This window comes from Ruditapes philippinarum, unplaced genomic scaffold (genome assembly GCF_026571515.1).
Source record: "Ruditapes philippinarum isolate M1 unplaced genomic scaffold, ASM2657151v2 ctg3697_1_1_1_1, whole genome shotgun sequence".
Taxonomy (NCBI): Eukaryota; Metazoa; Mollusca; class Bivalvia; order Venerida; family Veneridae; genus Ruditapes; species Ruditapes philippinarum.
The window spans coordinates 52,785-76,890 of NW_026863274.1; the positions used below are offsets into that span (position 1 = coordinate 52,785).

At 32.6% G+C, this 24,106-nt stretch overlaps 2 protein-coding genes across 9 annotated transcripts in view; one reads left to right on the forward strand and one right to left on the reverse strand.

Annotated features, from left to right (window-relative positions):
* LOC132721674 (NAD(+) hydrolase SARM1-like) overlaps positions 1–24,106 on the reverse strand; it is a 42,515-nt gene that overhangs the window by 14,246 nt on the left and 4,163 nt on the right. For 5 of the 8 annotated variants that reach the window (XM_060706020.1, XM_060706018.1, XM_060706017.1 and 2 more), the window contains exons 2-6: positions 13,374–14,938; positions 12,888–13,064; positions 11,215–11,339; positions 8,357–8,592; positions 1,764–1,808 (exon numbers count right to left, since the gene is read on the reverse strand). In XM_060706020.1, the coding sequence (XP_060562003.1) occupies positions 1,764–1,808; positions 8,357–8,592; positions 11,215–11,339; positions 12,888–13,064; positions 13,374–14,915 (2,125 nt within the window). In that variant the 5' untranslated portion in view covers positions 14,916–14,938. Of the gene's footprint in view, positions 1–1,763; positions 1,809–8,356; positions 8,593–11,214; positions 11,340–12,887; positions 13,065–13,373; positions 14,939–17,720; positions 17,835–24,106 lie in introns of those variants that run through there. The other 3 variants (XM_060706019.1, XM_060706022.1, XM_060706016.1) reach the window with 2 other exon arrangements.
* Positions 17,616–22,352, forward strand: LOC132721676 (UPF0390 protein zgc136864-like). Its single transcript, XM_060706024.1, has 3 exons — positions 17,616–17,965; positions 21,194–21,249; positions 22,196–22,352. Exons 1-3 carry the CDS (start codon positions 17,875–17,877, stop codon positions 22,337–22,339), a joined length of 291 nt encoding a protein of 96 aa, XP_060562007.1. The 5' UTR covers positions 17,616–17,874; the 3' UTR covers positions 22,340–22,352.

Sequence of the window (24,106 nt, forward strand, 5' to 3'; positions counted from 1 at the left end):
AATTATTTCATGAGTGGTGGTGTAGCCAAAAGTGAAATATGATAATTTTCATAACACAAGAAGTCAGTGTTCTTTTTAGTTTCAGCAAAAAAAGAGAAAAGGATTGGTCATTTAAATTCAGCCTAAAAGGAATGGTCATTTAAATTCAGCCTAAAACAGATTGGTCACTTATTTTCAGCCTAAAAAGGATTAGTCATTTAAATTCAGCCTAAAAGGATTAAAGGATTGGTCTCTTAATTTAGCCTAATTTAGTCACTTGATTTAAGCCTAAAACGGATTGGTCACTTAATTCAGCCTTAAAAGGATTAGTCACTTAATTTAAGCCTAAAACGGATTGGTCACTTAATTCAGCCTAAAAAGGATTAGGCACTTAATTTCACCCTAAAAGGATTGGTCACTTAAATTCAGCCAAAAAAAATATGGATCAGTCACTTAAATACAGCAAAAAAAGATAAATCATTTAATGCAGGTACATAACACAGGGAAGGCGGGGGAAGGGGATATAAAATAAAATCTTGGCTAAAGTGGGGGAATGGGGGTGGTTGATGGAGTGGCTGAATATTGAAAAATCTTTACCAGTAGCTGGAATAACAACAATAAAGTCTGAGTATTCAATTATAGCAGAACATCCAAATAGAGTCAAATAATTATGTGAGATTGTTTGGCTCTGTACTAATGGTAAGTTATAGGTCATCCAAATTCCATTTCAAATTTAACAATCTAGAAAATATGGAGATATGACCACAAACACAAAAATCAATGCAAAACAACATAAACATTTCGTGCAAGGACAAACATTTTACTTCCAATTTGTGAGAGACATCTAATTTATTGTTCATGTATTTACTTAAAAGGTAAGAAACCATAGGTGTATCTGTATGTCCTTTACCTACGGATTGAAATTTATTTTTTTAAATAATAGTTAACTGAATATAATTTATATGATCATACAATTAAAAGGCATGTAATTATAATCTGTGAAGATTAAGAGACAATAAAAATTGTACTGAAATAATTGAATACATCTAAAATCATTAAAATACTTTAATGTAATACATATACTTAAATTTCATTAATACCAAGACTAATTCCAAAACATTCCAAGGAAAATGTCCATTTGTTACACCATTATAAATTAGCTATCTACACTAAAACATGACAGCACAATTATAAATTATATCTACCAAGCACATGCATTCTACATAAACATTCATACACATATGCACCATTCATACACAAATTCACAATCTTATACACATGTATATGTGCATATAATGCATCTACTGTATTTGTTACATTCATGATACACTTGACAGCACTGTCATGCACTTTGTACAATCACTACAGTTATCAAGACTCATGGACATTTATTATAGCAGTTTTTATTTTTAAAATGTTTTCAACGAATACTTCTATCTTAAACCAGAAGGAAAATGTAACTCAGTACAGTGAAACTTGTTTAGAAAGGCCATTTTACAAAAATTGGAAAATAGTCTTTGTTTATGGGTGCTCTATTATTGAAGGTTATTAATTTTCTGCATTAATATAAATCTATTAAGAAGGGAAACTACTTAAACATTGGGACTTCTTTAGTGATAAGGTTTTGTTTAAATGATCTTTATTCAGAAATAATTTGTACTACAGGTTTGACTGTATGTTTAGGAGCCAGAGAGGGTTTTTAATATATATAATCAGTGTCCATAAACCTTCAACACATCCAAACAATGAAAAAAAAAAAATACATGTATGAGCTCAAGACTTACAACTTGCATCGGGTGACACCTCGCTTTCTGTTCCAATAGCCAGCCCTAAAATTGCACATGCTTATACTACTTGCACAAACATTTGTTAATTGCATTATAAAAACTTAAGTTTTAACTGAAAATTAACCTAATAATAAATAAACAACATAAATTTTCAAAACTTAAAAAACAAGGTTATACTTTTTCCTACCAGAGGATAGCATAAATGTTTTTTTATGATTATTATTTTCTTATATTTAAAGGAGCTATGCAATAAACTGCTGTTGTTTTTCCCCCCAATATTTATCAGCTTTCTTATTGGAGTTTAAAGTCTATGCACAACTGTAAAGGCTGTTTGTTTTGTTTGATTTACTGGGTTTTTAACCATGATTTTAACCCAGTTTAAGTTTATATCTCAGCAGTCAATCTACCTGACCGTCTTTTCTGGGTAACTAACCAGTAAATACCAATTTCCTCGTATGTGACTAACTATTAATCCCACATAATTTCTGAGTAAGTGGTGAAAGACATATGACCATTAGACTCAATGTTCGATATCAACTGTCACCAAGAAATTACCACAAACCCAAGGATCGAACCAGAATCACTGTATAACTTATGCGATGCTCTCCCTTTAGTGCTAAGCAGACGGACATGATACAAACTGCTACTTGGACATTAACCAATGGTACAGTAGAACTTCGGTGAGTCGAACTTCGATTACTCGATTTTCTCGATGTGTCGAATAAAAATGAAAGTCCCGATTTTTTCCCCTATATATTCCTTATAAAAACCTACAAATGAGTCGAACTTTTATGTGTCGAATTTTTCGATGTGTCGAGTTTTTTCAGTGGTCCGTGTAGAATAAATCGAGTGCAATTTACCACAAATAAGTCGAAGTCCTTCAATAATTTTTACACCTTTAATCTCCAGATATTTTTCACACCTTTTCCGCCCGCGTAGATGATTGCCGATCATCTTATCTGACAGGTGTTAATAACACACAGCCGCTTGTTTTAACAGCTTTTGCATGCGTTATTATGTGTGAAAATATCCTTTATTATGTCTTTAATCGTAATCACTCTCAATGTCTTATGATTCGAATATAAACCTCTATGAATGTTGACAAATTAGTTCCATTATGGATATTTCTACTGATCATAACGTGTTGGTAAGCGAAGGACCCGGTACCCAACCCGGGGGGATAGCGAGCCGCACAAATGTGACCGAAGCATCTAGTGAAGGACCCGGTTATTCCGGGGGGATAGCTAGATCGGTCGGATCAGAGCGAGGAATAAAGCGTAAACTGAATGTGCAGACTTACGAAATTAAATACCAGGCAATACTAGAAGTAGAAAAGGGAATAAAGAAAAAAGATGTCGCAAGTAAATTTGGTATTCCACCTAATACACTTTCAACTTGGTTGAAAAAAAGAGATGAAATTAAAAAGAAGTTTTCAGAGGCAGACATTGGCCCACAACGCAAACGTGACAAAAAGGCAAAATTTCCAGAGTTAGAAAGTGCCCTCTTGCAATGGTTTTCTAATGCAAGATCAAAAAACATACCGCTATCTGGTGAAATTGTCAAACAAAAAGCAAAGCAATTTGCAGACCAGCTCAATGTTGCTGATTTCGAGTGCTCAACAGGCTGGCTTGACAGATTTAAAGAAAGACATGAACTGTCCTTCAAAAAAGTTTGTGGTGAAGCAAAATCTGTCGACTCTAATTCTACGGCAATGACCGAGTGGAAATCTAAACTTCAAACCTATCTGACTGAATATGAGCCACAAGACATTTACAATGCCGATGAAACTGGCTTGTTCTTTAGAATGTTGCCTGACAAGACCTTAGAATTTAAAGATGTTCAGTGCCACGGTGGTAAAATGAGCAAGGATCGATTAACAGTTATGGTCTGCGCAAACATGACAGGGTCTGAGAAAGTACCGCTTTTTGTGATAGGAAAATCAAAAAATCCTCGCTGTTTCAAAAATCTAAAAACAATGCCAATTGAATATGATGCAAACAAAAAAGCATGGGTCACATCAGAAATTTTCACTAACTGGGTGAAAAAGTTTGACCGCCGTATTTCGGCACAGTCGCGAAGGGTTCTGTTGATTGTCGACAACTGCCCTGCACATCCAGACATCACGGGATTAAGATCTGTCAAACTCGTATTTCTGCCACCAAACACAACATCCGTGACCCAACCTATGGATCAGGGAGTCATAAAAAATCTCAAAGCTCACTATAGAAAGCAAGTCATTCAACGACAGCTTCGAGCTATTGAAACAGGTGGAGAAACAAGCATCTCAGTTTTAGATGCATTGTACATGCTCAAAACAGCTTGGCATGCTGTCAGTCCTCAGACTATTGCTAACTGCTTCCGACATGCTGGATTCCAGCAGTCTTCAGTTTCCGGTATTGAAATGATTGAGGACGACCCTGAGGATGACTTACCTCTGTCGACTCTGAGGCGTCTGACCTCTGGTGTATCATTTGAGCAATACACATCGGCAGATGACAGTGTTCCGGTATGCGCTGATCTCACTGACGATGAAATCATAAATAACGTTGTTTCACAACGTCAATCTCACGATTAAACCCTTCCTGATGATAACGATGATGATGAGCTGCCTTCAAGATCTGGAGTGACAATTTTCGATGCCATGGACGGATTAGATGTGGTCAGGGACTTTCTTCACCAACAAGGAATCGGGAGTGATGCGGAGACAGAAAGAGCCATCGCAAAATTAAGTGACATTAGTTCTATGTTCAGCAGATATTATCTAAGAAGAAGTGAGTGTAAGCAGACATCAATCTCTGATTTCTTTGTGAATGTTAATGATAATCGTTTATAAACATTGTGATGTGTGATATTCATATTCGTTAAATAAAAAATGTGCTCATTATTCTTGTGTATTAAAAAGTAAAATGTATTTATTTAAGTCATGTTTTATTTGCCTGTTTTGTTGTACATAAATAAATGAATGAATAAATAAATAAATTTTGTTAAAAAAAATATTCTTGTTCTGTTTTAAACACGCACGAAACAGTATTGTAGATGATAAGTACTATAAGATGATTTACTTATCGCCCCTTTTCTTTGTAACGCCATTTGTAATGTCCTTTGTAAACGTTGTGTCATGGCGAAATTTTGTCGCAAAATTCGGACCTATATATGAGTCGAAGTCCCGATGTGTCAAACTTTTTACGTAAGTCCCTTGAACTTCGACTTACCGAAGTTCTACTGTATATAATTAAAGTCATTGTATATGAATAAATTAAATTAAACATAATTAAGTAGTCAACTACGATTTCACATTGGCACTAATTGTTTGCTTCTACTGGGAGGACTATTATAATAAAGAAGATAATAACAATTACAGGTATTAGGTATGAACTTTAAAAACATAAAATAAAGCTTCTTTACTATATACATAATTAATAAACATTCTTTAACATAGTATACAAATGTATATAGCATAACAAGTAAGGCTAAAAAAAGTAAATAATTCTGGAAAAGCAGGATTCTTGGCCTAAACAGATAAATGGATTAATCAACTTAAACAAAGCACTCAAAGCAAGCTCTCGACAATTTTGTCAAAACAAAAATGCATATGATTAAAAATACCAGCCATTATAATAAACTAAATAGTAAAATTGTTTACCAGACACTACAAGGAAGAAAAACATATCAAAACATTATCACAAATGTTATATATCTTAATATTATTATAGAATGGTTTGCCCTAAAAGTATAATGTTAAATGAAACGTATTGCAAAAATATAGGAAAACCAGTCTAAAGAAAAACCCATCAATATGTTATGCTTGTTTACCTGTGTATGCAATTCAAACTGACCAATAGGAACCCAACTGATTTCAAATATAGAATTACTTCATGTAACTAATTCCATAAATAATTATTATAATATCTACTATACCTAAACATATATAAATTAAGACAACAAAATATGACACTGGAAACCAAGTTTTGGAAACAAATGACAGGTTTTACTTTTTTCAAGACTGGATTTCTATATGTAAGTAAGTATTAAGATAGCATTATTTGGTAGAAGAATCTAGGTTTGTTTAACAAAGATATTTAAATTTGTAACAGAGTAAAATAAAGCAGCGAAGGAAATGAATTTCACACAATGCAGATAGTTAACTAAGAGGGCCAACATGGCGGTGAATTGCTCACCTGAGATCCAATGTTAGAAAAATTGCATAAATCTTCATTGTAAAAGTTATAAAGAAGACATTGGATCACATTTAGACAGTGCCTATTAGGGACAAAAGGGCTATGATTCATTTTAACTCAATTTATAGCTCGATTTATAGCTCCATGGCCATGAGTTTTCCTAAAGAAATCTTTGTAAATAACTCCCAAGGCTGGGCCAATATTTACCCTAATCATTCCTGTTAAGTTTGGTCATAATCTACCATCAGTTTAAGAAGAAGATGTTATTTAACATGTTTAAAGAACTTAATAATAACACAGGCTAACGGATATCATGCTATCAAAAAGCTCAGCGCTGAGCAGTTGTGCTCAGGCGAGCTTAAAAGCAAGCATAAATTTCTCCTTTTAATTTCTTGTATTTGATAAGCATTAAATTCTCTGGAGCTTTTTTAAAGCATGTTCATATTGCAGAGGGAAGCAATAACTACTGAAATAACATGCTACAACAAAATTATCATCAGTATAAAATAAAATGTTTCACCATAAAATAATGTAATAAATGTATTTGAATAATAAGGAAACTAGAAATGTGTCATCATGCCACGGATGCCCCCGCATGCAGCCAAAATTTCAGATGGTGCATTAATTATTTTTTTCATTTTAAGTTCAAAGCCCTTAAAACTTTAAAATGTTAACACAAACCATTTTCATACAATGTTCAAGACACTGAAATTATTCAGTTTTAACCTTTTAAAAATAACATATTTCATATTTGTAGCCAAAATAATGGCTAAAAGTATGAGTGCTGAAACTGAAAGTACAAAATTTTTCCAACATTCAGGAAAGATAAGTTGAACCACAACCAAATTCATACTTAAACTGCTTATTCCTAAGATGTATCTATATTATTTTCAAAGTGAAAGGGACATAACTCTGCAAAAAAAATCATCAAACCATGACCAAATTTCAACTTGACCTGCCCATTCCTTTGACATATCCATATGTCAAATTTAAGTTGAATATGTAACACTGTTGGGTAGATAATGAACAGAAACTGTAAATTTCATATTATTTTCAAAGTGAAAGGGGCATAACTCTGCCAAAAATCATTGAACCATGACCAAATTCCAACTTGGCCTGGGCATTCCAAAAACATATCCATATGTCAAATTTGAGTTGAATGTGTTGTACTGTTGGGGAGATAATAAACGGAAACTGAAAATTTCATATTACTTTCAAAGTGAAAGGGGCATAACTCTGCCAAAAATCATTGAACCATGACCAAATTTGAACATGACCTGCGCATTCTTTTGACGCATCCATATGTCAAGTTTGAGTTGAATGTGTTGTACCGTTGGGGAGATAATGAACGGAAACTGAAAATTTCACATTATTTTCAAAGTAAAAGGGGCATAACTCTGCCAAAAATCATCGAACCATGACCAAATTCGAACTTGGCCTGTATTTTCTAATGACATATCCATATGTCAAGTTTGAGTTGAATGTGTTGTACCGTTGGGGAGAAAATAAACGGAAACTGAAAATTTCACATTATTTTCAAAGTAAAAGGGGCATAACTCTGCCAAAAATCATCGAACCATGACCAAATTCGAACTTGACCTGTATTTTGTCATGACATATCCATATGTCAAGTTTGAGTTGAATGTGTTGTACCGTTGGGGAGATAATGAACGGAAACTGAAAATTCACATTATTTTCAAAGTAAAAGGGGCATAACTCTGCCAAAAATCATCGAACCATGACCAAATTCGAACTTGGCCTGTATTTTCTAATGACATATCCATATGTCAAGTTTGAGTTGAATGTGTTGTACCGTTGGGGAGATAATAAACGGAAACTGAAAATTTCATATTATTTTCAAAGTAAAAGGGGCATAACTCTGCCAAAAATCATCGAACCATGACCAAATTCGAACTTGACCTGTATTTTGTCATGGCATATCCATATGTCAAGTTTGAGTTGAATGTGTTGTACTGTTGGGGAGATAATGAACGGAAACTGAAATTTCATATTATTTTCAAAGTAAAAGGGGCATAACTCTGTCAAAAATCATCGAACCATGACCAAATTCGAACTTGACCTGTATTTTGTCATGACATATTCATATGTCAAATTTGAGTTGAATGTGTGCAACCGTTCTTAAGATAATGAACGGAAACTGATGATGACGGAATGACAGAATGACGGAAGGACGGAAGGACGGAAGGATGGAAGGACGGAAGGACGGAAGGACGGAAGGACGGAATGACGGAACAGGGTAACACTATATGCCCCGGCCATTACATGGCGGGGGCATAAAAAAGCAACATTTCTCTACACCATATAAAAAACATCTAAGATAATATATGAAAAAGCATAGTAAAGTATTCACAACATGGCTGAAGTTATATATATATTAAAGCAATAACTCACCATTTAAATGCTGCATAATGATCCTTCGATGAATCCCATTATTAACACCACAAACTTCTTTAAGTTCTTCTTCCGTTGTTGTTGACAACAATGTTCGGTCCATCCCGTTCCTCAGCATGGCATATGTATATTGAGACAGTTCCGGTAGAACGCTCATTAACCAGGGGTCAATCTTTGTAGGGTCGTATGACGAGTAGTCAGCAGTCACTTTCAAATTGACCAATTCTCGTTGAAATCTAATTGTTGACAAAAAAATAATTTACTATACATTTATTGAAAAATTATACAAATTGCTTTTATAAAATATTCATTGCAAAAATAGCTACAGTCCGCAAAATTAGTCCTAAAATGTTTGTTAAGATAACTAGATAAAAAAATAACACAATTAAAATTTTATCAAGACATGTTTCAATTTAATAAGCTTCATCAGTTGATAAATTACAAAGGAAAAAATGTTCCTGATAACAACTGATTAAATTGCCAAATGTATTAAAAATTTTACTAGTCTCAAATCTGATTTTTTTTTCAACTTGTTTTTAGGGTTTTTTTTAATGTGACAACAGACACTTTCCGTGGTACTCAAATAAATGTTATTTAAACCAACTTATTTTAGTAATAATTGTTATTTATTTGATCTTTGTGCATTAAATGTTGTTGATCATCATAAAAAATAACATATTTGAAAAAAATGCCTTTGTAAATGATTGATTTTTAATAAAAATCCTAAAATTTTAAATCGTCATATCAAAGTCATTTTTTTATTTTTTGTCATCAAACTTTTGGAAAATAAACATACTTATAATATCTGGGGAACTGTGTCTCAAATTTTTTCTATCTTTTCTCAAAAAAATATTACGTAACGTCAAATATTTCATGCGACTTTTTTCACCATACATATTACGTAATTAAAGATAATTAACCCGCTGATTGAGCAAACAAAAATCCCTGACACGGCTCCCTCCGTAAATGAATTCCCTTTCATGTGCTTTAAACCGCATGTTAATTGCTTGATTATTAAAAAAGTTATGCCGACCCGCATCAAACGAAGTGTCATAAATCGGCTGTTCTGTCTCGGACCCCTACGTTTCACGCTAAATAATTGCATAATACACAAATATCGCACCAGAGAGGGTCACAAGTTGCGGTAACATACTCTAACAACATTTTATGACCCAGTGACATCTGACCAATTAAAAAGTTGCTGATTAATATCAGTTTATAACAGAAATTTCTTCAAATCTTAACGTGATTTACCGTCCGTCTGGTATCGGTCGCACATGTCACGTGACTTTCGGTAAAATTTGAGGCACTTGGTGGGGGGAAATGGAACGTATTTGCGCACCGCAAGCGGGGTATTTAATTGTTTCACTTTTGAAGTTTATTATTGTTATCATCAGCATTATTATTATATTATACCAGTGTCACTCTGTGTATTCGTTTATGCAATTCCGTTAAAATATAAATTAAAATAACAAAAAAACTGAGCTTCTGACGGTCTTTTAAAGTCCATGGTAGATGTACAAATAAGAACAGCATATTATATATTTTTTCCTCCAAATTGATATAAATGCTTAACATATTTTAATAGAAATAAAAGGTATCACTCGATAATTATGATCTGACCTTCTTTACTTCTATTATCATGAATATCATCTATGCATCTAAGCACGGCATAGAGATCCAGTTTCTACTGGGATATACAATAAATTCCATACTTTTTCCCAGGTTTATTAGCACTGTGTTCGATTTACTGGCGAACAATTTATTCAAAACATCACTGATAATATATTTTATTATCTTTTTTTATTGATTCATAGAGACATAATCATCCTTAGACAACCTAAAATGGTTTAGAAATTTGTCAGGGACACCTTACCACAAGTCATATAGGCGTTCACATAAAAAATGTTTTCTGTTTTTGTTGTTGTTTTACTTGACATTGTTAGAAAAAGAGGTTGAATGTAAAGCAAGCCCTTGAATCCGTACAAAGTCCATAAACTCAATGTAATATCTATCAGATTAACGGGACAGACAAATTATTTTCACACATTATGGATATTTTAGCAACTATATTTTTAATCAACCCCGTGGTCGTGCAATTTGCCGCTATGCTTAATTATTTATGTTTCATACATTATGTTACGTACATTTGCCGACAATTTCTTATTTTATAAAAAAGGCTAAAGAAAAGGTAGACGATATTCGGTATTTGTACAATACATGAATTACGAGTAGTATGGACCAGTATTGACTGGTAATTCACGCATATATGGAACTACCGATTTCCCTCATAGATGCCTCAACAGGGGGCGGAGCGTTATCGATAATTGACAGGTTACGCGAATAGCAGATAAAAAAATGGTACAGGTACCATTTTAAAACGTTTAAAAACACGTTTTTTGGACTAACTGCTTCCAAAATTAAATCACGAATGTGTTCAGAAAAGATGGATAAATCTACTAAGCAAAAAATCTCATTTTAGGTATTTTCAGTGATAATTGACTCCGTTGTCACCTTAAACAATGACTTAACCTTTCACAGGAAGTCTTTATTTTAAATAATAAATTAAGATTTATAAGTTTGTATTTTTTTGTTATAGACTATTAAAAATTGCAGTTTTGCAAATATTGATGAAATTGGTAAATATGCCATTTCTTGTATGCATGCATAATTTAGCACAGGGCTGTCTGAAGTCAACTTAAAATTTATTCTAGAATATTCAGAAAGCCACCCTTTGGCTGTCTTAAACACAAATATCAAACCATTGCATCACAAAATAAAATTTAAGCAAGTTCAACATAAGATTCATAGCAAATTAGGAATATTGATGTAGCAGTGAAACATTTGGTGTATCAAACCTTCTCCTGATCATTCCTGGGTTCATCTGAATACTCTCCACCATGTCATCTTCATCCATCTGTAACAGCAAGTCTCCATCTATCTTACAATCTTCAAACTGACTTGCATACTCCTTAAAACCAATCTGCAATAAACAGATACATGATTCAGTTTTCCAAAAATAATCTGCAATAAACAGGTGTGCATACTACTCAAACCAATCTGCAACCAATCTGTATAAAACAGGTCTGCCCAATCTGCAGTTACAAAACAGGCGTGCATACTCCTTAAAACCAATCTACAGGTATTCAATTTCCCAACAAAAAAAAACAACAACAAAAAACAATCTGCAATAGACAGGTATCACTGTATGCAAACTCCTTTAAACAAATGATCAAAATAGTTTTGTTAGTTTCTGAGAAAATGGACCTTAACATGTCACCTATTACAGATATTTATTCTATAGTAACTTTAAACATTGACCTTAACTGGTACAACTCATCAAGTAGCTTTGTTAGTAACTAAACAAATGGCTAACCTGACTGCACCAAGTGTGTCATGTCAGTAGTTTTACTTTTTCTCCAAAATGTGCAGCTTAAAAAAAACTACTGTAAGAGATAACTGTAATCAAACATGCATTGTGTGTCCAGGTAAAATTGATGGCAGCATGTTTATAATTTGCTTTTATAAATTGATAAATATATCATAAAGCATTTCTGTTTTCCATCAAGCTGTAATTAAACATATGATGTTATAGGTAATACATAAATACTATACATCATTATTATTATATTATATCACAGTTACATTATGCTAGCATATTATCTTCATAACTATGTAATATAGATTACAAACATTTAACAGATCTTCACAAGTATGGAAGGAAATAATAACCATTTGTATGACAATTATTATCGATTATACTGCCCTAGTCTGACAATTACTTCTGTGATGACCGAAAATAAAAATAATTATGTTTCCCCCTTCTCAACTCAACCAAAATAATGATAAGTAGATAGGAAATACTTCTTTTGTAATTTTCATTTTTTTACTTTGAATCAGAATGCATGCATTCAAAACAAGCTTTATTTAAATTTACAGAAATTGACGTCTACAATCATGTACTTGTGATTTATTCAACTGAGAACAGTGTACTAAAAGACAAAGCCAAAACATAAGATCATTAGATGGAAAGGTCTGCAGCATATAAACCTTATACAAATAGCAGCAACTGATTCAATGGTCCCATTGGCCTCCCAAGCATCAAAATAGAAAACATCACAAAATTCGACTTACATAATATATTTAGTATCATTCAGTGAATTACTGATTAAAAATTTGTAGGTCACTTTTTTTGCATATGATAACCTTTAAGTAGATGAATGGTGATATGTCCAGGGTTTGTACTCTCAGTGCCTAGACTTACACACTCTCAGTTGTAAATATCATGAGAATAAAAGAGAAACGTTACAACAACATTCAATAAATAAAAGGCCTTATGTATTATTTCATGTGAAGGAGTTGTCCACCTAGGTTACAAAATGTTGGTGGTTCTACACAGATGCCCGGTCATGCCTGAAATAATGCACAAAAGTGCACCGGAGATTTCCTTGAAAGTCACTATTGGACCTTTACAATATCTGTGTTACTTTAAAACCAACCAAACAATCAAACAAACATTAGTACCACCTACCTCTGACACCCAGTGAGACACATCTTCTGTCGTCCACAAGGGAACTTGTTGTGAAAGTTTATGCGGAGTTTCCTCCCCTATAGCTTGTAAGGCTTCTCTAGCGAGACGCGATGCCACAGCGTTCGGACTGCTTGCTACTTTCCTGAGTGGTTCTATCACACCAATTTCATAAAATATCTAAAAATCATTCAAAATGACAATAATTTGATACTTATTCTAATATATTGTATATAACCATGATGTTTATTTGTATACATGTACATTCATTTAATACAAAACTATCAATATACCTTACAATGAACTATAACTTATGAAATGAATGTGGACTTCCAAATGCAAAATATAATAACTATACGCCTAATGATTAAAATACAGCATGAACAATGATATAATTTTAATGTTGACTTATATCTAATTAACTGCAACAGTCAATTCAAATTGTGATATTGTATTAAGGTATGAAAGCTTTACCAAATATCTTCCTACCTCATTTTTGCCTTGTTCTGACTTTATAGCAGCTTCCATAGCAAAATGGAAAGCAGCTAACGCTTGGGCTTCTGGCCGTCTGCTACATAACAAAGGTTTCAACTTTTCCAGCCAAACAGAATCTCTTCCCTGCCTATGAGCATAATCACTTTTGGCGAAATCCTCCGGCTTTTCAGCAGATACAAATGGGATCACAAGTTCAAGAGTCCCTGATTTTATAACTTGAGCCTCTAGTTCCTTATTAGCAACAAGAACTGCGATAGACAAACATGCATAATATTTCACATGTTTGTCTTCTGAAAATGCTAGTGGAAACAACCATTCCGGAACTTTCTGCTGAGTCATCAGTTCCTGGTTTTCCGGTCCACCGAAAAGTGACAAATTTGACAACGCTTTTGCACACTTTCTTAACACTTTTGAGTCATTACTACGGCACCAGTATAAGATTGAATCAAGACCACCATAGTCAATCACCTTGGTTGAGATGTCTGTGCTAACTTTAAACAAATTTTCCAAAATTCCTACAGTACTTAAAGCTAATCTTTGATCTCCAATTGATCTCTGACTCATTCTGACAACTTTTTCTAACCCTTCTTTGGTGACTTTCTCACGATTTTTCAGGGACATAACTTGTTCTAACAAGGCAGCAGATGCTTGGAGAATATCGTGACTTTCATTGTCACAATTTTTCACCAGCAGGCTAAGAACACTTTCATTTCTTATTATATCACAAAGGCCGCAAGCCAAATCCCTTCCATAGACTGGAAAATTCCATGCATCGGTCATGGATTCCAAAATGTTCTTAAGCGGTTTGATTTCATCAGTTCCAGTTGCTCTTTTAAGATCAGATATGTCTTTCTCAAGTGAAAAACAAAACTGCTGATATTTCAATTTGAGGTTATTTTTATTCTGCCAGGATGCATGGTTTTCAGACGCTCCTGGACTTTGGCTTACAAGCAAAGGATATTTACTATAAAAACTACCCATTTGCTCATTATGCAATGTATCTATAAATTCCGGTGATAATTCCGGTTCGATAAAGTCGCCATGTTCATTAATATCCTCAAGAGCGTCCGATGAAAATGACCTTGTACTCATCGAACTGTATGAATATTTTGACGTCTGCTTTGTCACTAAGAGTTCATTTTGAGGTATTGGTTGTAATGCTTGATTTCTTCGTAATTTGTATCGGACATCTTTCATTGCACTTGACGCCTGGGTAATACCTTCTGTTTCTGAGTCAATATTTGACAAATCAAAATAGACTCGAGAACTTTCTGACACACGTTTTCCTGACAAAGGTGGCTCATCATCATTATCATCATCCAAATTTTCAAATGACATTGAATTTCCTAATAAAACATGACGTATATCTCGTGAAGTTAACTGCACATCTGACATTGACCTTTGAGGAACAATCGAAGAATCAAAACTGTCTGTATGAACTATATCAACATTTTCATCATCTAAACCATTTGTAAGACTCTCCTCTTCACCTTCGTCACTATTCACATCAGCTTCATTTATGTCAGCTTCTGCCATCTTCAGAATAATAGTAACCTCATCTGTAAAGGAATAGAAAAACATTTTTTATATTTATAATAATGTTTCAGGAATAATTTTGCTCTATCCTTAGCTTCTAATCAATGTAGTCAATATCAAGTATATATCATTCCCTATGTACACAGTTACAGACCCATGCTCATTATCACAAATAATTGCACTATTACTTTACTTGTTGGCCATGCACCATTCACCTATATACATAAAATCAGCATAATTTTCAGGTAATTTCACCAAACTTAAACCTGCTCTATTGATAAAGCAAACTTCAATTGATTTCAATTTATTTTTCCATAGAGAAGTATTAATGTTATTGTGTAATCTTTATTCCAGAAATTGTTAATAAAATAATAAATTGATGTCATTTTGCTCTTAATTTTATTTTGTCCTCATTAAAATTTTCCATGTGCTTTCCAGTGCATGCAAAGAAAACACTTAATGTGACCATAATGCATGTGAAATATGCATACTAGGAAATATTTTAACATAACACAGCAGAATATCCACCAATCAGTATTGTTCAGAATCAGGACCCAATAACAAACAACAAAAAAACTCAATAATTTTTTTTATATTTACATGGATTATGTGAACACTTAAAATTGAAAAATCTGCTAAGAATAATGAAGAAAATATGCTAAGAATTGAAAATAAAATTTGCCTGTCATTCTTAATCTGATTTGAGTGCAAAGAATTGCAACTCTTCATTTTTGGGTCATTTTGCAAAATAATCAAGTTAAATTGGTAACCATAAAAGATGAAATATTTTTTACAGAAAGATTGCTAATTAAAACACTGCCAGCTTGTACAAATAATATATATTTCATTTAAAAAATCTGGAACTTTGAAAATGTAAATCTCTCATCATTATGTCTAAGACATGGTGGAGAAAGATTGGCAATAGTATAATTTTATTAAAATTAATTAATATGTTGTTCGAGATTTTCTTAAGTGGTGGTTGCCCATGCAATTGAAAAAAGAGAGAGTAAATCTGTGTAATTCAAGCTTTAAAGGCAAGATATTAATCTTTGTGACTTTTATTTTGCTTTGGGCCTTTCATTATTGGTTTACGTCTAACATTACATTTACATTTAGTTCATGCTGCAAGCTGGTCAGCTTTTAGAAGCCCCCCTCAAAATCAGTAACCCAGGAAATATCCAATATTACAGTGTACACTGCCGACCTATTATAATGCTTATTTCAGTATAATGCTCCCAAAATAATATCATATATTTTGCCAAATTCATTTCTTTTTTCATGTATATTTATAACCACATACATGTATAAACCACAGAAGCTTAAATCAATTAAAAAAAACATACATTTTCTATCAAATGGCAGAAAAAGTACCAAGAAAGGAGATAAATGGTGTTTGATTCACTTAGGGGCACAACTAAAGCTAGAACTGTAATGGCAACTGTGTTTACATTTGACACTGCTTCATGTTTTTCCTTCAACTCAACAGTTTTCTGTTTCTTTCAAATATAATTTGTTATATTTGACAAAATAATATATGTTTACATTATTAAATTGTTTTAGAAAAAAAATGTTGATATTCATTTAAGTTTAGACAGTCATTTTTAAAATAAATAACCTAAAATAATAATAAAAAAGCAAACTTGTGTTTCTAAACGAAGATTTTATTGAATATCATGAAAACTTTATCAGTTACAGTAGATGAATTAATTTTTGGCATTTGATGATCAGAAGTTTTTTCCTCTGTTTATACACGGATTTTAATTGAAATCAACACATAGTCAATTAAAATCCATGGTTAATAATCTGTGTGAAGATACAAAGACAAATAAACTGAAACATTATTTAATCATTTCAAGATGTAATACAGTTGTTATAAAATTCTTATGTTGATCACTTTTAGTGGGCATTGAAAATTTCTTTTAATGATGCAGCACATCTGTTTTACAGGATTACATAAGCACACTTTTGGGTCAGTCACAGACTTTAATTTACTTGACATTAATTAAAATTGTGGGTCTATTTCCAGTGGTTAGTTAGATTATTAATAAAATCTTTTTAACAATTATAACTTGTAAATAATACATAATTTACATCTGCTTATGAAAAATACTAAAAGTTAAATTTATTTCAGACAGACCTATCTGATATCTTGTCATAATATAAATGGCTGAATATCATCCATGAAATTATTTAGAAACAATATATATTACCATTCTGTGTGAACAAGTAATTTTAAGACATGCAAGTTAATGACTTCATCATTGCATTCAGCTAGCCTAAACAGTGCGTATAGGCTAAACGAAAATGACTCACGTACGGCTAGAAATTTTGGCTAGCAGTACGGGCCGTTTAACAGTAAGTAAAAAATCATTTGTGTTAATATATGTATATATCAGTGGTGGTAATGGGGTAATTTCACTAATTATTAATATGAGGGTTATATATCAATACCTGGTTATAACAGGGTGTTCTGAGACCTTGGACCATAACATGATCATGTTAACGGGGTTGCAGTGTATTTCTTTTCTCCCAAGATATAATTTGTCTAATGTAAATATCATAAAAAGATGATACCTCTTATATTTTGGACTGTCATAAGTGGTCACAATTTTTGACTTAGTTAAACACAAAGAGATAACATAATACGTAATCAGGATCTTCAAAACTGTATACAACTTGTGATTACGATCTTACAGCTTAACAGATGTCAGTCTGACTAAAATCCGAAAGTTTTTGTTGCTGTTTGTTTAGGTGATTAGGAATAATGATCAATGAACAGGAAAGTAACAATTTATTCCGACTTACCAAAAGTTAAAAACTGACATGTTTCATTTTTGAATGTCCTTTGAAAAACGCTGGCAAAAAATCAATTCTAAATTTGGTAATTTTGACACTAATCTCCTTTGTGAAGAGTACTCCGAACCGGAAGTAAAAAAAGTAAACAACTCGGACGAAAATCATGGCACAAGGAGCAAATAAGCTGAAATCAAAAGGTTTCAACTTAAGAAAGGAGAAAAATAGACCAAAGAAACAACAAATGAAGAAAGGAGGTTTGTTTATTAGTTGCAAATACATTTGAAAAGACATTTTAATGCGCAGTTTAATCTAAATGCAATCTGTTTTCGCGACCTTTTATTTTTAAACAAACAACATTCTGAATATATAATACTCACAGGGATAAGGCGCTTTGTCTGAAAGTACCGCTAACCTCAACCCTCCCCCCCCCCTCCTTCCCCCAAAATATCATTTAAAGTCAATTTCCATACAACAATAATATGAAACTATTACACAAATTATTTTCATTATAATGTATATAGTATGTATATTAGTTATAACTAAGATAAGATAAAATGTTGGTTTTGTTATATTTATGGGATTAAGTTCTTTATATTTAAGAATAGGTATTGACCATTTTAACTTTTGGGTAATCAATATTAAAACTGATAACGATTAACCGGCCAGATCAGCGATGTTTTGGGTAGACAGACGTTTCACTATTGAGACGGTTCACACCAAGATGTTTCACTCCCAAATGGGAGTGAAACGTCTTGAAGACATTTCACTCCCATTTTATTCCAAAATTATTTTGATACTTATGATATACTACAATAGACCTTAATTTTACTAAATTTTACTAAAAAATTAAAGTTTGTATGTCATAATTGTTAAAGTTTTATTTTTTTTATTTTTTACTTGATTAGAGAGATCTTTGATCTGATATCTTTTCAGATATTTATTCTTATTTAGGGAAGGATATCATATATGACCGGATATAATTGTATGAAAGTTGCAGTTCTCTAAAGATGTTAATGATAATAAAGTGATTTTCTTTGCATTAAGTATATTTTTATATTAATAATTAAAAAAATTTCTGTAGATACAGTGTAAGAAATTAGGATTTGAATCAACTAGGCTGGTCGGACTACCAGATTGGAATATTCACTAGCCCAAAAGCCATTTCACTAGCACGATTCATTTGTTCAAAACAGTTGTTTATATTGCCTCTGAAATTACAGTTTGTTACTGTAAAAAGTTGGTAGCCCGAGGAGAAATTTAGTAGTCAGGGGCTATCGGACTACTGCTAATTTCAAACACTATAGATAATCTTACATAATATATTAAATATGATTATCTGATTAAAAATATTTTATTTTTCGTTATAATTTATAACCAAAACTTATGGAGGAGTTTCTGTTTCCATGATTTTGGTTTTAATTGGCTGAACATTGTCTAAAAATATTTCAATGGTCCAATAAACAACTAATTAATAACTGTTGATGCTAAAGTGCAATGTTTATACAACTAATTTAATAGTGATGTCAAACTGTTAATTGAATGTCTCAGTGTTTATACAACTAATTAGGTGATGAGATTACTGTTAACACCACAATTACCTAAGTTTGTTTAATGGCTACTGTTCAATAAATTGATAAAGAAATAATTTAAAAGAATATTTAATTTTATGCACATTTTCTGCATTTCATTGATAAATATATTTACAAAAAAATTAATAAATATATTTTATACATGTATATTGATATTATTTAATTACTGTACTGGTGGTGGTTTCAATATTCAAACTGGTACTTACATAATTTTAGAAAGCAATAAAATACTTTGGCATAGGGGGGCCTTCACAGAATGAATCAGGGTCAGCTCAGCCATAAAACATACTCGGCCCCCGAGTCAGATCGGCCCTATTCCAACTCGGTACGGGTCAACTCGGCCCATAATTATATATTACTTTTATTACTTTTTATATGTTTTCATCATAACTTTCATTGTTTAACATTTTCACAGTAACAGACTCAAGGATATTGAAAAGTTTAATTGATGAAATTACCAATTTGTACTGAAAGGATAAATTTACAATTTATATGCATGATTTGTCTACTTCAGATGTTTTTAGTAAAAAAATATTGTTAAAACAGCATTGGTCTTATTTAAAAAGAAACATTGTTAAATACAATAACATTTATTGTCATAAAAATTCAATCCAAAAGCTTTATTTATGGATCAGTATTTAACATATACTGATATCTCTTCTTAACAAAAGATAATTTTAAATAATACCTACATGAACACAGTGTCAGCCTTTTCAATTTTTGTTTGTAAGTGATGGCGTACTTCTGAATACTTTTATAGTAATTTACTCCTTAAATTTCTTATTAACTAAACAATATATATCCTAATATAAGTTTTTAATAGAGGGCCGAGTTGACCTGTGCCGAGTTGACCCGTGCCAAGTTGGTATAGGGCCGAGTTGACCCTTTACCACACAGAATTACTAAAATCAACAATGTATGACAATCTGCTTTAACCCTTTCCCCCATGAGCATATTGTGAAAAATAGCCATTTTCACTGAAAAGCCTCCTCTTACAAGTTCAAACTGCTATGAAAATATGAAAAATGCTTCAATACTAATCAAAATTGGCACAAATGTTGACTGGACCATTGCCTTTGTAACGACATGCTCAGTCTTAAATTTCCTGTTACCATGGCAACGAGGGGACATCTCAAAATTGCCAAAAATCACTTTTTTGCCTCGATTTTTTCCATCAAAATTTATTTCAAAGTGCTGCAACTTCTCAAGGGATTGAGATAGAGTCAAAGGCTTTTCAGCGTTGGTTACACGTTACCTTATGATCAACCTGAGGTCATTTTAAGCCTCTCACAAGTCCAAAATTTTCTTGGCGATGAGGGGGACTCCGCCCCCCTTCAAACCCCCCAAACAGAAGGGGGCACATCCCCCTTCTGGCAACCCCCTGATGTATTATTTGGATGGGGGACGGCGCCGAAAAAATGGTCACTTTTTTTAACAACATTTCTCAAACGAAAAACAGTGTTTGGGGTCTAAATAGGACATTTTTTCACTGTTTGAGGCCTCAAAAAAGGGGGGGGGGCAAAAAGCCGTCGAAACACGCTTATATAAGGGAAAAGGTTAAGTAAAGAATGAATTTGTGTTGATAACTTATAAATGAGAAAGTTAGATAAACAATATACAAATGGGATTAGTACTGTAATTGTTAGTTCTTTTAAACGTATATTTTTCTTATTCTAAATCAATTGTTATCTATAAAAAGTATACGAAAATAAATGCAAGAACCTGAACCATAAATATTTTTCAACCCAAATAAAAGATGTTTGATTTAAGGTGGGCGAATGGTCATTTGAATCATTATATTACCCTCAGTACACATAGTTAATTGCTACAATTTTAGGGTATGTGAATAATCAATAAATGTTTTGAAATGTTTGTTTTCTTTCATTTTTTTAGCAAGATATATAGCACCAAAGAAAGCAAAAGTAATGGAACAAGCAAAACTTAAAAAGGTACAGCCTTTTGATTGATTCTTTATCTTATTAAAAAATCTCATTTAGTTTTATTAAAGATTAAATAGTTAGATATTAAAGATTTTAAAGCTATATCAGATGAAATATTTCTATAAAATTTATTAATAGTAAAATTTTTTTCTTTCCATAATTTGATGGTTAATTTTCCAAAAAATTGCAATATACAATGTCTCTGTTAATTAAAACACGCGAATAATAAACATGAAAATGTTATAGAACAAATTATTTTGATGTTATTGTGAAATCATTAATTCTGCTGGCATGAAATTTCGCACAAATGACTTGAAAAGTAATGGGGAAATATGCTATTACTATTTTAAATTGAATTTGTAGAATGATACATGTAGAACAAAAAATCAATAAGTATTGTACAATTAGCAGGGTCCATTTTGAATCATCAATACATGCGAAGCTGAAATGAACCATCACAATGATCTACATAAAGTTCATAACATGATTGTTTATAATCAAATAATATGAATTCAGTGTTCATCTTTGATAAAAAATTCTTAGTGAGAAAATCTGATTAATTAAAACTTCGCATCTATAGTAGTAATCACTTTTTTTTGGACACATGAATAAAGAACTTCCTGACTTTGTAATAAAATATTTGCTTTGCTTAATTTACAATGTATTAGCAAAAGGGACACTAATAAAAATTATGATGAAAGTCGTAGAAGACTGACATGGGTTTATCTTTGAATAAATCAGTTTACAAACCATACTGATGTTTGACATGTATTATCTCTGCTTTCTGTTTTATAAAAAAAAAGTATTAAGATTGAAAAAAAAACAACAAAAACATGGAATTTTGCTAAACACATCAGAATCAAATACTAGCTTGGTTTTATACTGGTGGCACAGGCAAATCTTTATCTTAACTAGTATTCGGAGATTATTTTGATAATGAAATTCTGTATTACAGGGTTTGGATAAAGCAATAAAGGCAAACATAGAACAGGAGATAACACAAAAAGTGAAGTCAGTCGAGGGGAAAACATTCAACGTTGTCACAGCGCCATCTACTTCTAAACAATCCAATGATGCTGTAAAGACTAAACAGAAATAAATATGTAGAAAAACACAACAGGTTTTCTTTTTCATATATGAGTATGTTGCATAATTTCTTTAACTATCCATTGAAAAGTAGGTCTCAAACTTTGTTTCTCAATGTGCTGCCTGAATTCATGTTATGTCAGGAATGGAATGTCATGTATATTATTCAATTAAAGTCATTAGAATATTTTTCAATTATGAGCTTTGGAAGTTCAGCAGCCAGCCTTACATCTCCTTGTTTTGTTGGGTTTTTACATTGAACCAACAGAGTAGAGGTCATATCATATCATATGTCAGCTTTCCTGTTTTACTTGTGGAGGAAGACCTTGGGTGCCAATCTGTACATCATTTCAGGTATAAATGGGCACCAAACTGAGTAGAACCACCCAATTTCCATAAGCTCAGCTAGCTGGATAGCTTTTGCACATGAATCTAAAGTCTCTTGCTGAATATAAACCTACAGTTGTGAGGGGCAAGTGGTTTAAAGTCAACTACCTTAACTACTTGACCACAGACGACTTGCTATGTTAAACAGTTTTATATGTATGCACCAGTCAATTGTATACCATACCCATCTTTATACCCCACACCAACTAAAGGCAGTGAGGTTAATAAGACATTGAGCTAAAACATCCATCTGCACAATTTAGTGGATTTTCTTTTGTTACAAAAATATGATTCCGGTAAGTCGTGTAACTCCCAAAATATTGCTTGGATTACAATTGATTTATGCATGATAATAATGAGTGAGGGGTTACTTGTGTCAAGGGCTAAAGATTTTTACACTTTGGCATACCTGCAGGTTCTAGAACATGCATTGCCTTACGTGATATATTTTGTTAATCCCCTGCTGTGTAGTGGGGAGGGTTTATAGCAATGGCCTCCATCTGTCTGTCTGTAACATTTTTGTGTCTGCTCCATAACTTTTAAAAACTAATGAAAAGTTTTTAAATAACTTAGAATAAATGATCACCATTATGAGACAATGTACAGATGTGCAACAACTCAGTCACTACCCCAAAGGTCAATGTCACCCTTAAAGTTCAAGTGTGAAATGTCAACATTTCTTGTCTGCTCCGTAACTTGTTGTGCCCCCTATAAAGGGGGGTTTTAGATTTACCCCTGTCCATCCGTCAGTTCTCATTTTGTGTCGCACATAGCTCAAAAGGTATTTGACCTACAGTCCTGAAACTTTACAGGAATGTTGCTCAGCATGTACATGTAGTTGTGCACCTGGGTATTTGCCTGTGAATTTTTCAGTATTTTTTTAGAGTTATTGCCCTTGACTAAGTGAAAATTTGGAATTTTCAACTTGTGTCACACATAGCTCAAAAAATATTTGACCTTAAGTCATGAAACTTTTCAGTAATGTTGCTCAGCATGTGAACTTGTGCTCCTGGGGTTTTGCTATTCTGTTTTTGTCAGAGTTATTGCTCTTGACTTAGTAAAATTTGCAATTTGTGTGGTGCATGGCTCAAAAAGTATTTAACCTAGATTTGGTTTTTTTGTTCAATTGGGTTTTACGTCACACTGACACATTAAAGGTCATATGGCGACTTCCAGCTTTACTGGTGGAGGATGACCTGAGGTGCCCTTCAGTACATTATTTCAGGCACGAACGGGAACCTGAGTAGAACCACGATGTTCCATAAGCTAGCTCACAGGATAGCTTCCTCACATGAAAGAATCCAAAGTCCCTGTCAGGATTTATTTAACATAGAGCCATGAAACTTAAAAGAAATGTTGGTTAGCATGTGTAATTGTGCACCTGGGGTTTCAA

What these genes read in the sequence shown, in the direction of transcription:
- LOC132721676 (XM_060706024.1), top strand. Translation starts at nt 17,875, where the DNA reads ATGGCACAAGGAGCAAATAAGCTGAAATCAAAAGGTTTCAACTTAAGA. An exon ending in ACAACAAATGAAGAAAGGAG is followed by an intron (nt 17,966 to 21,193) that starts GTTTGTTTATTA and finishes TCATTTTTTTAG; the next exon opens with CAAGATATATAGCACCAAAG. An exon ending in AACAAGCAAAACTTAAAAAG is followed by an intron (nt 21,250 to 22,195) that starts GTACAGCCTTTT and finishes TCTGTATTACAG; the next exon opens with GGTTTGGATAAAGCAATAAA.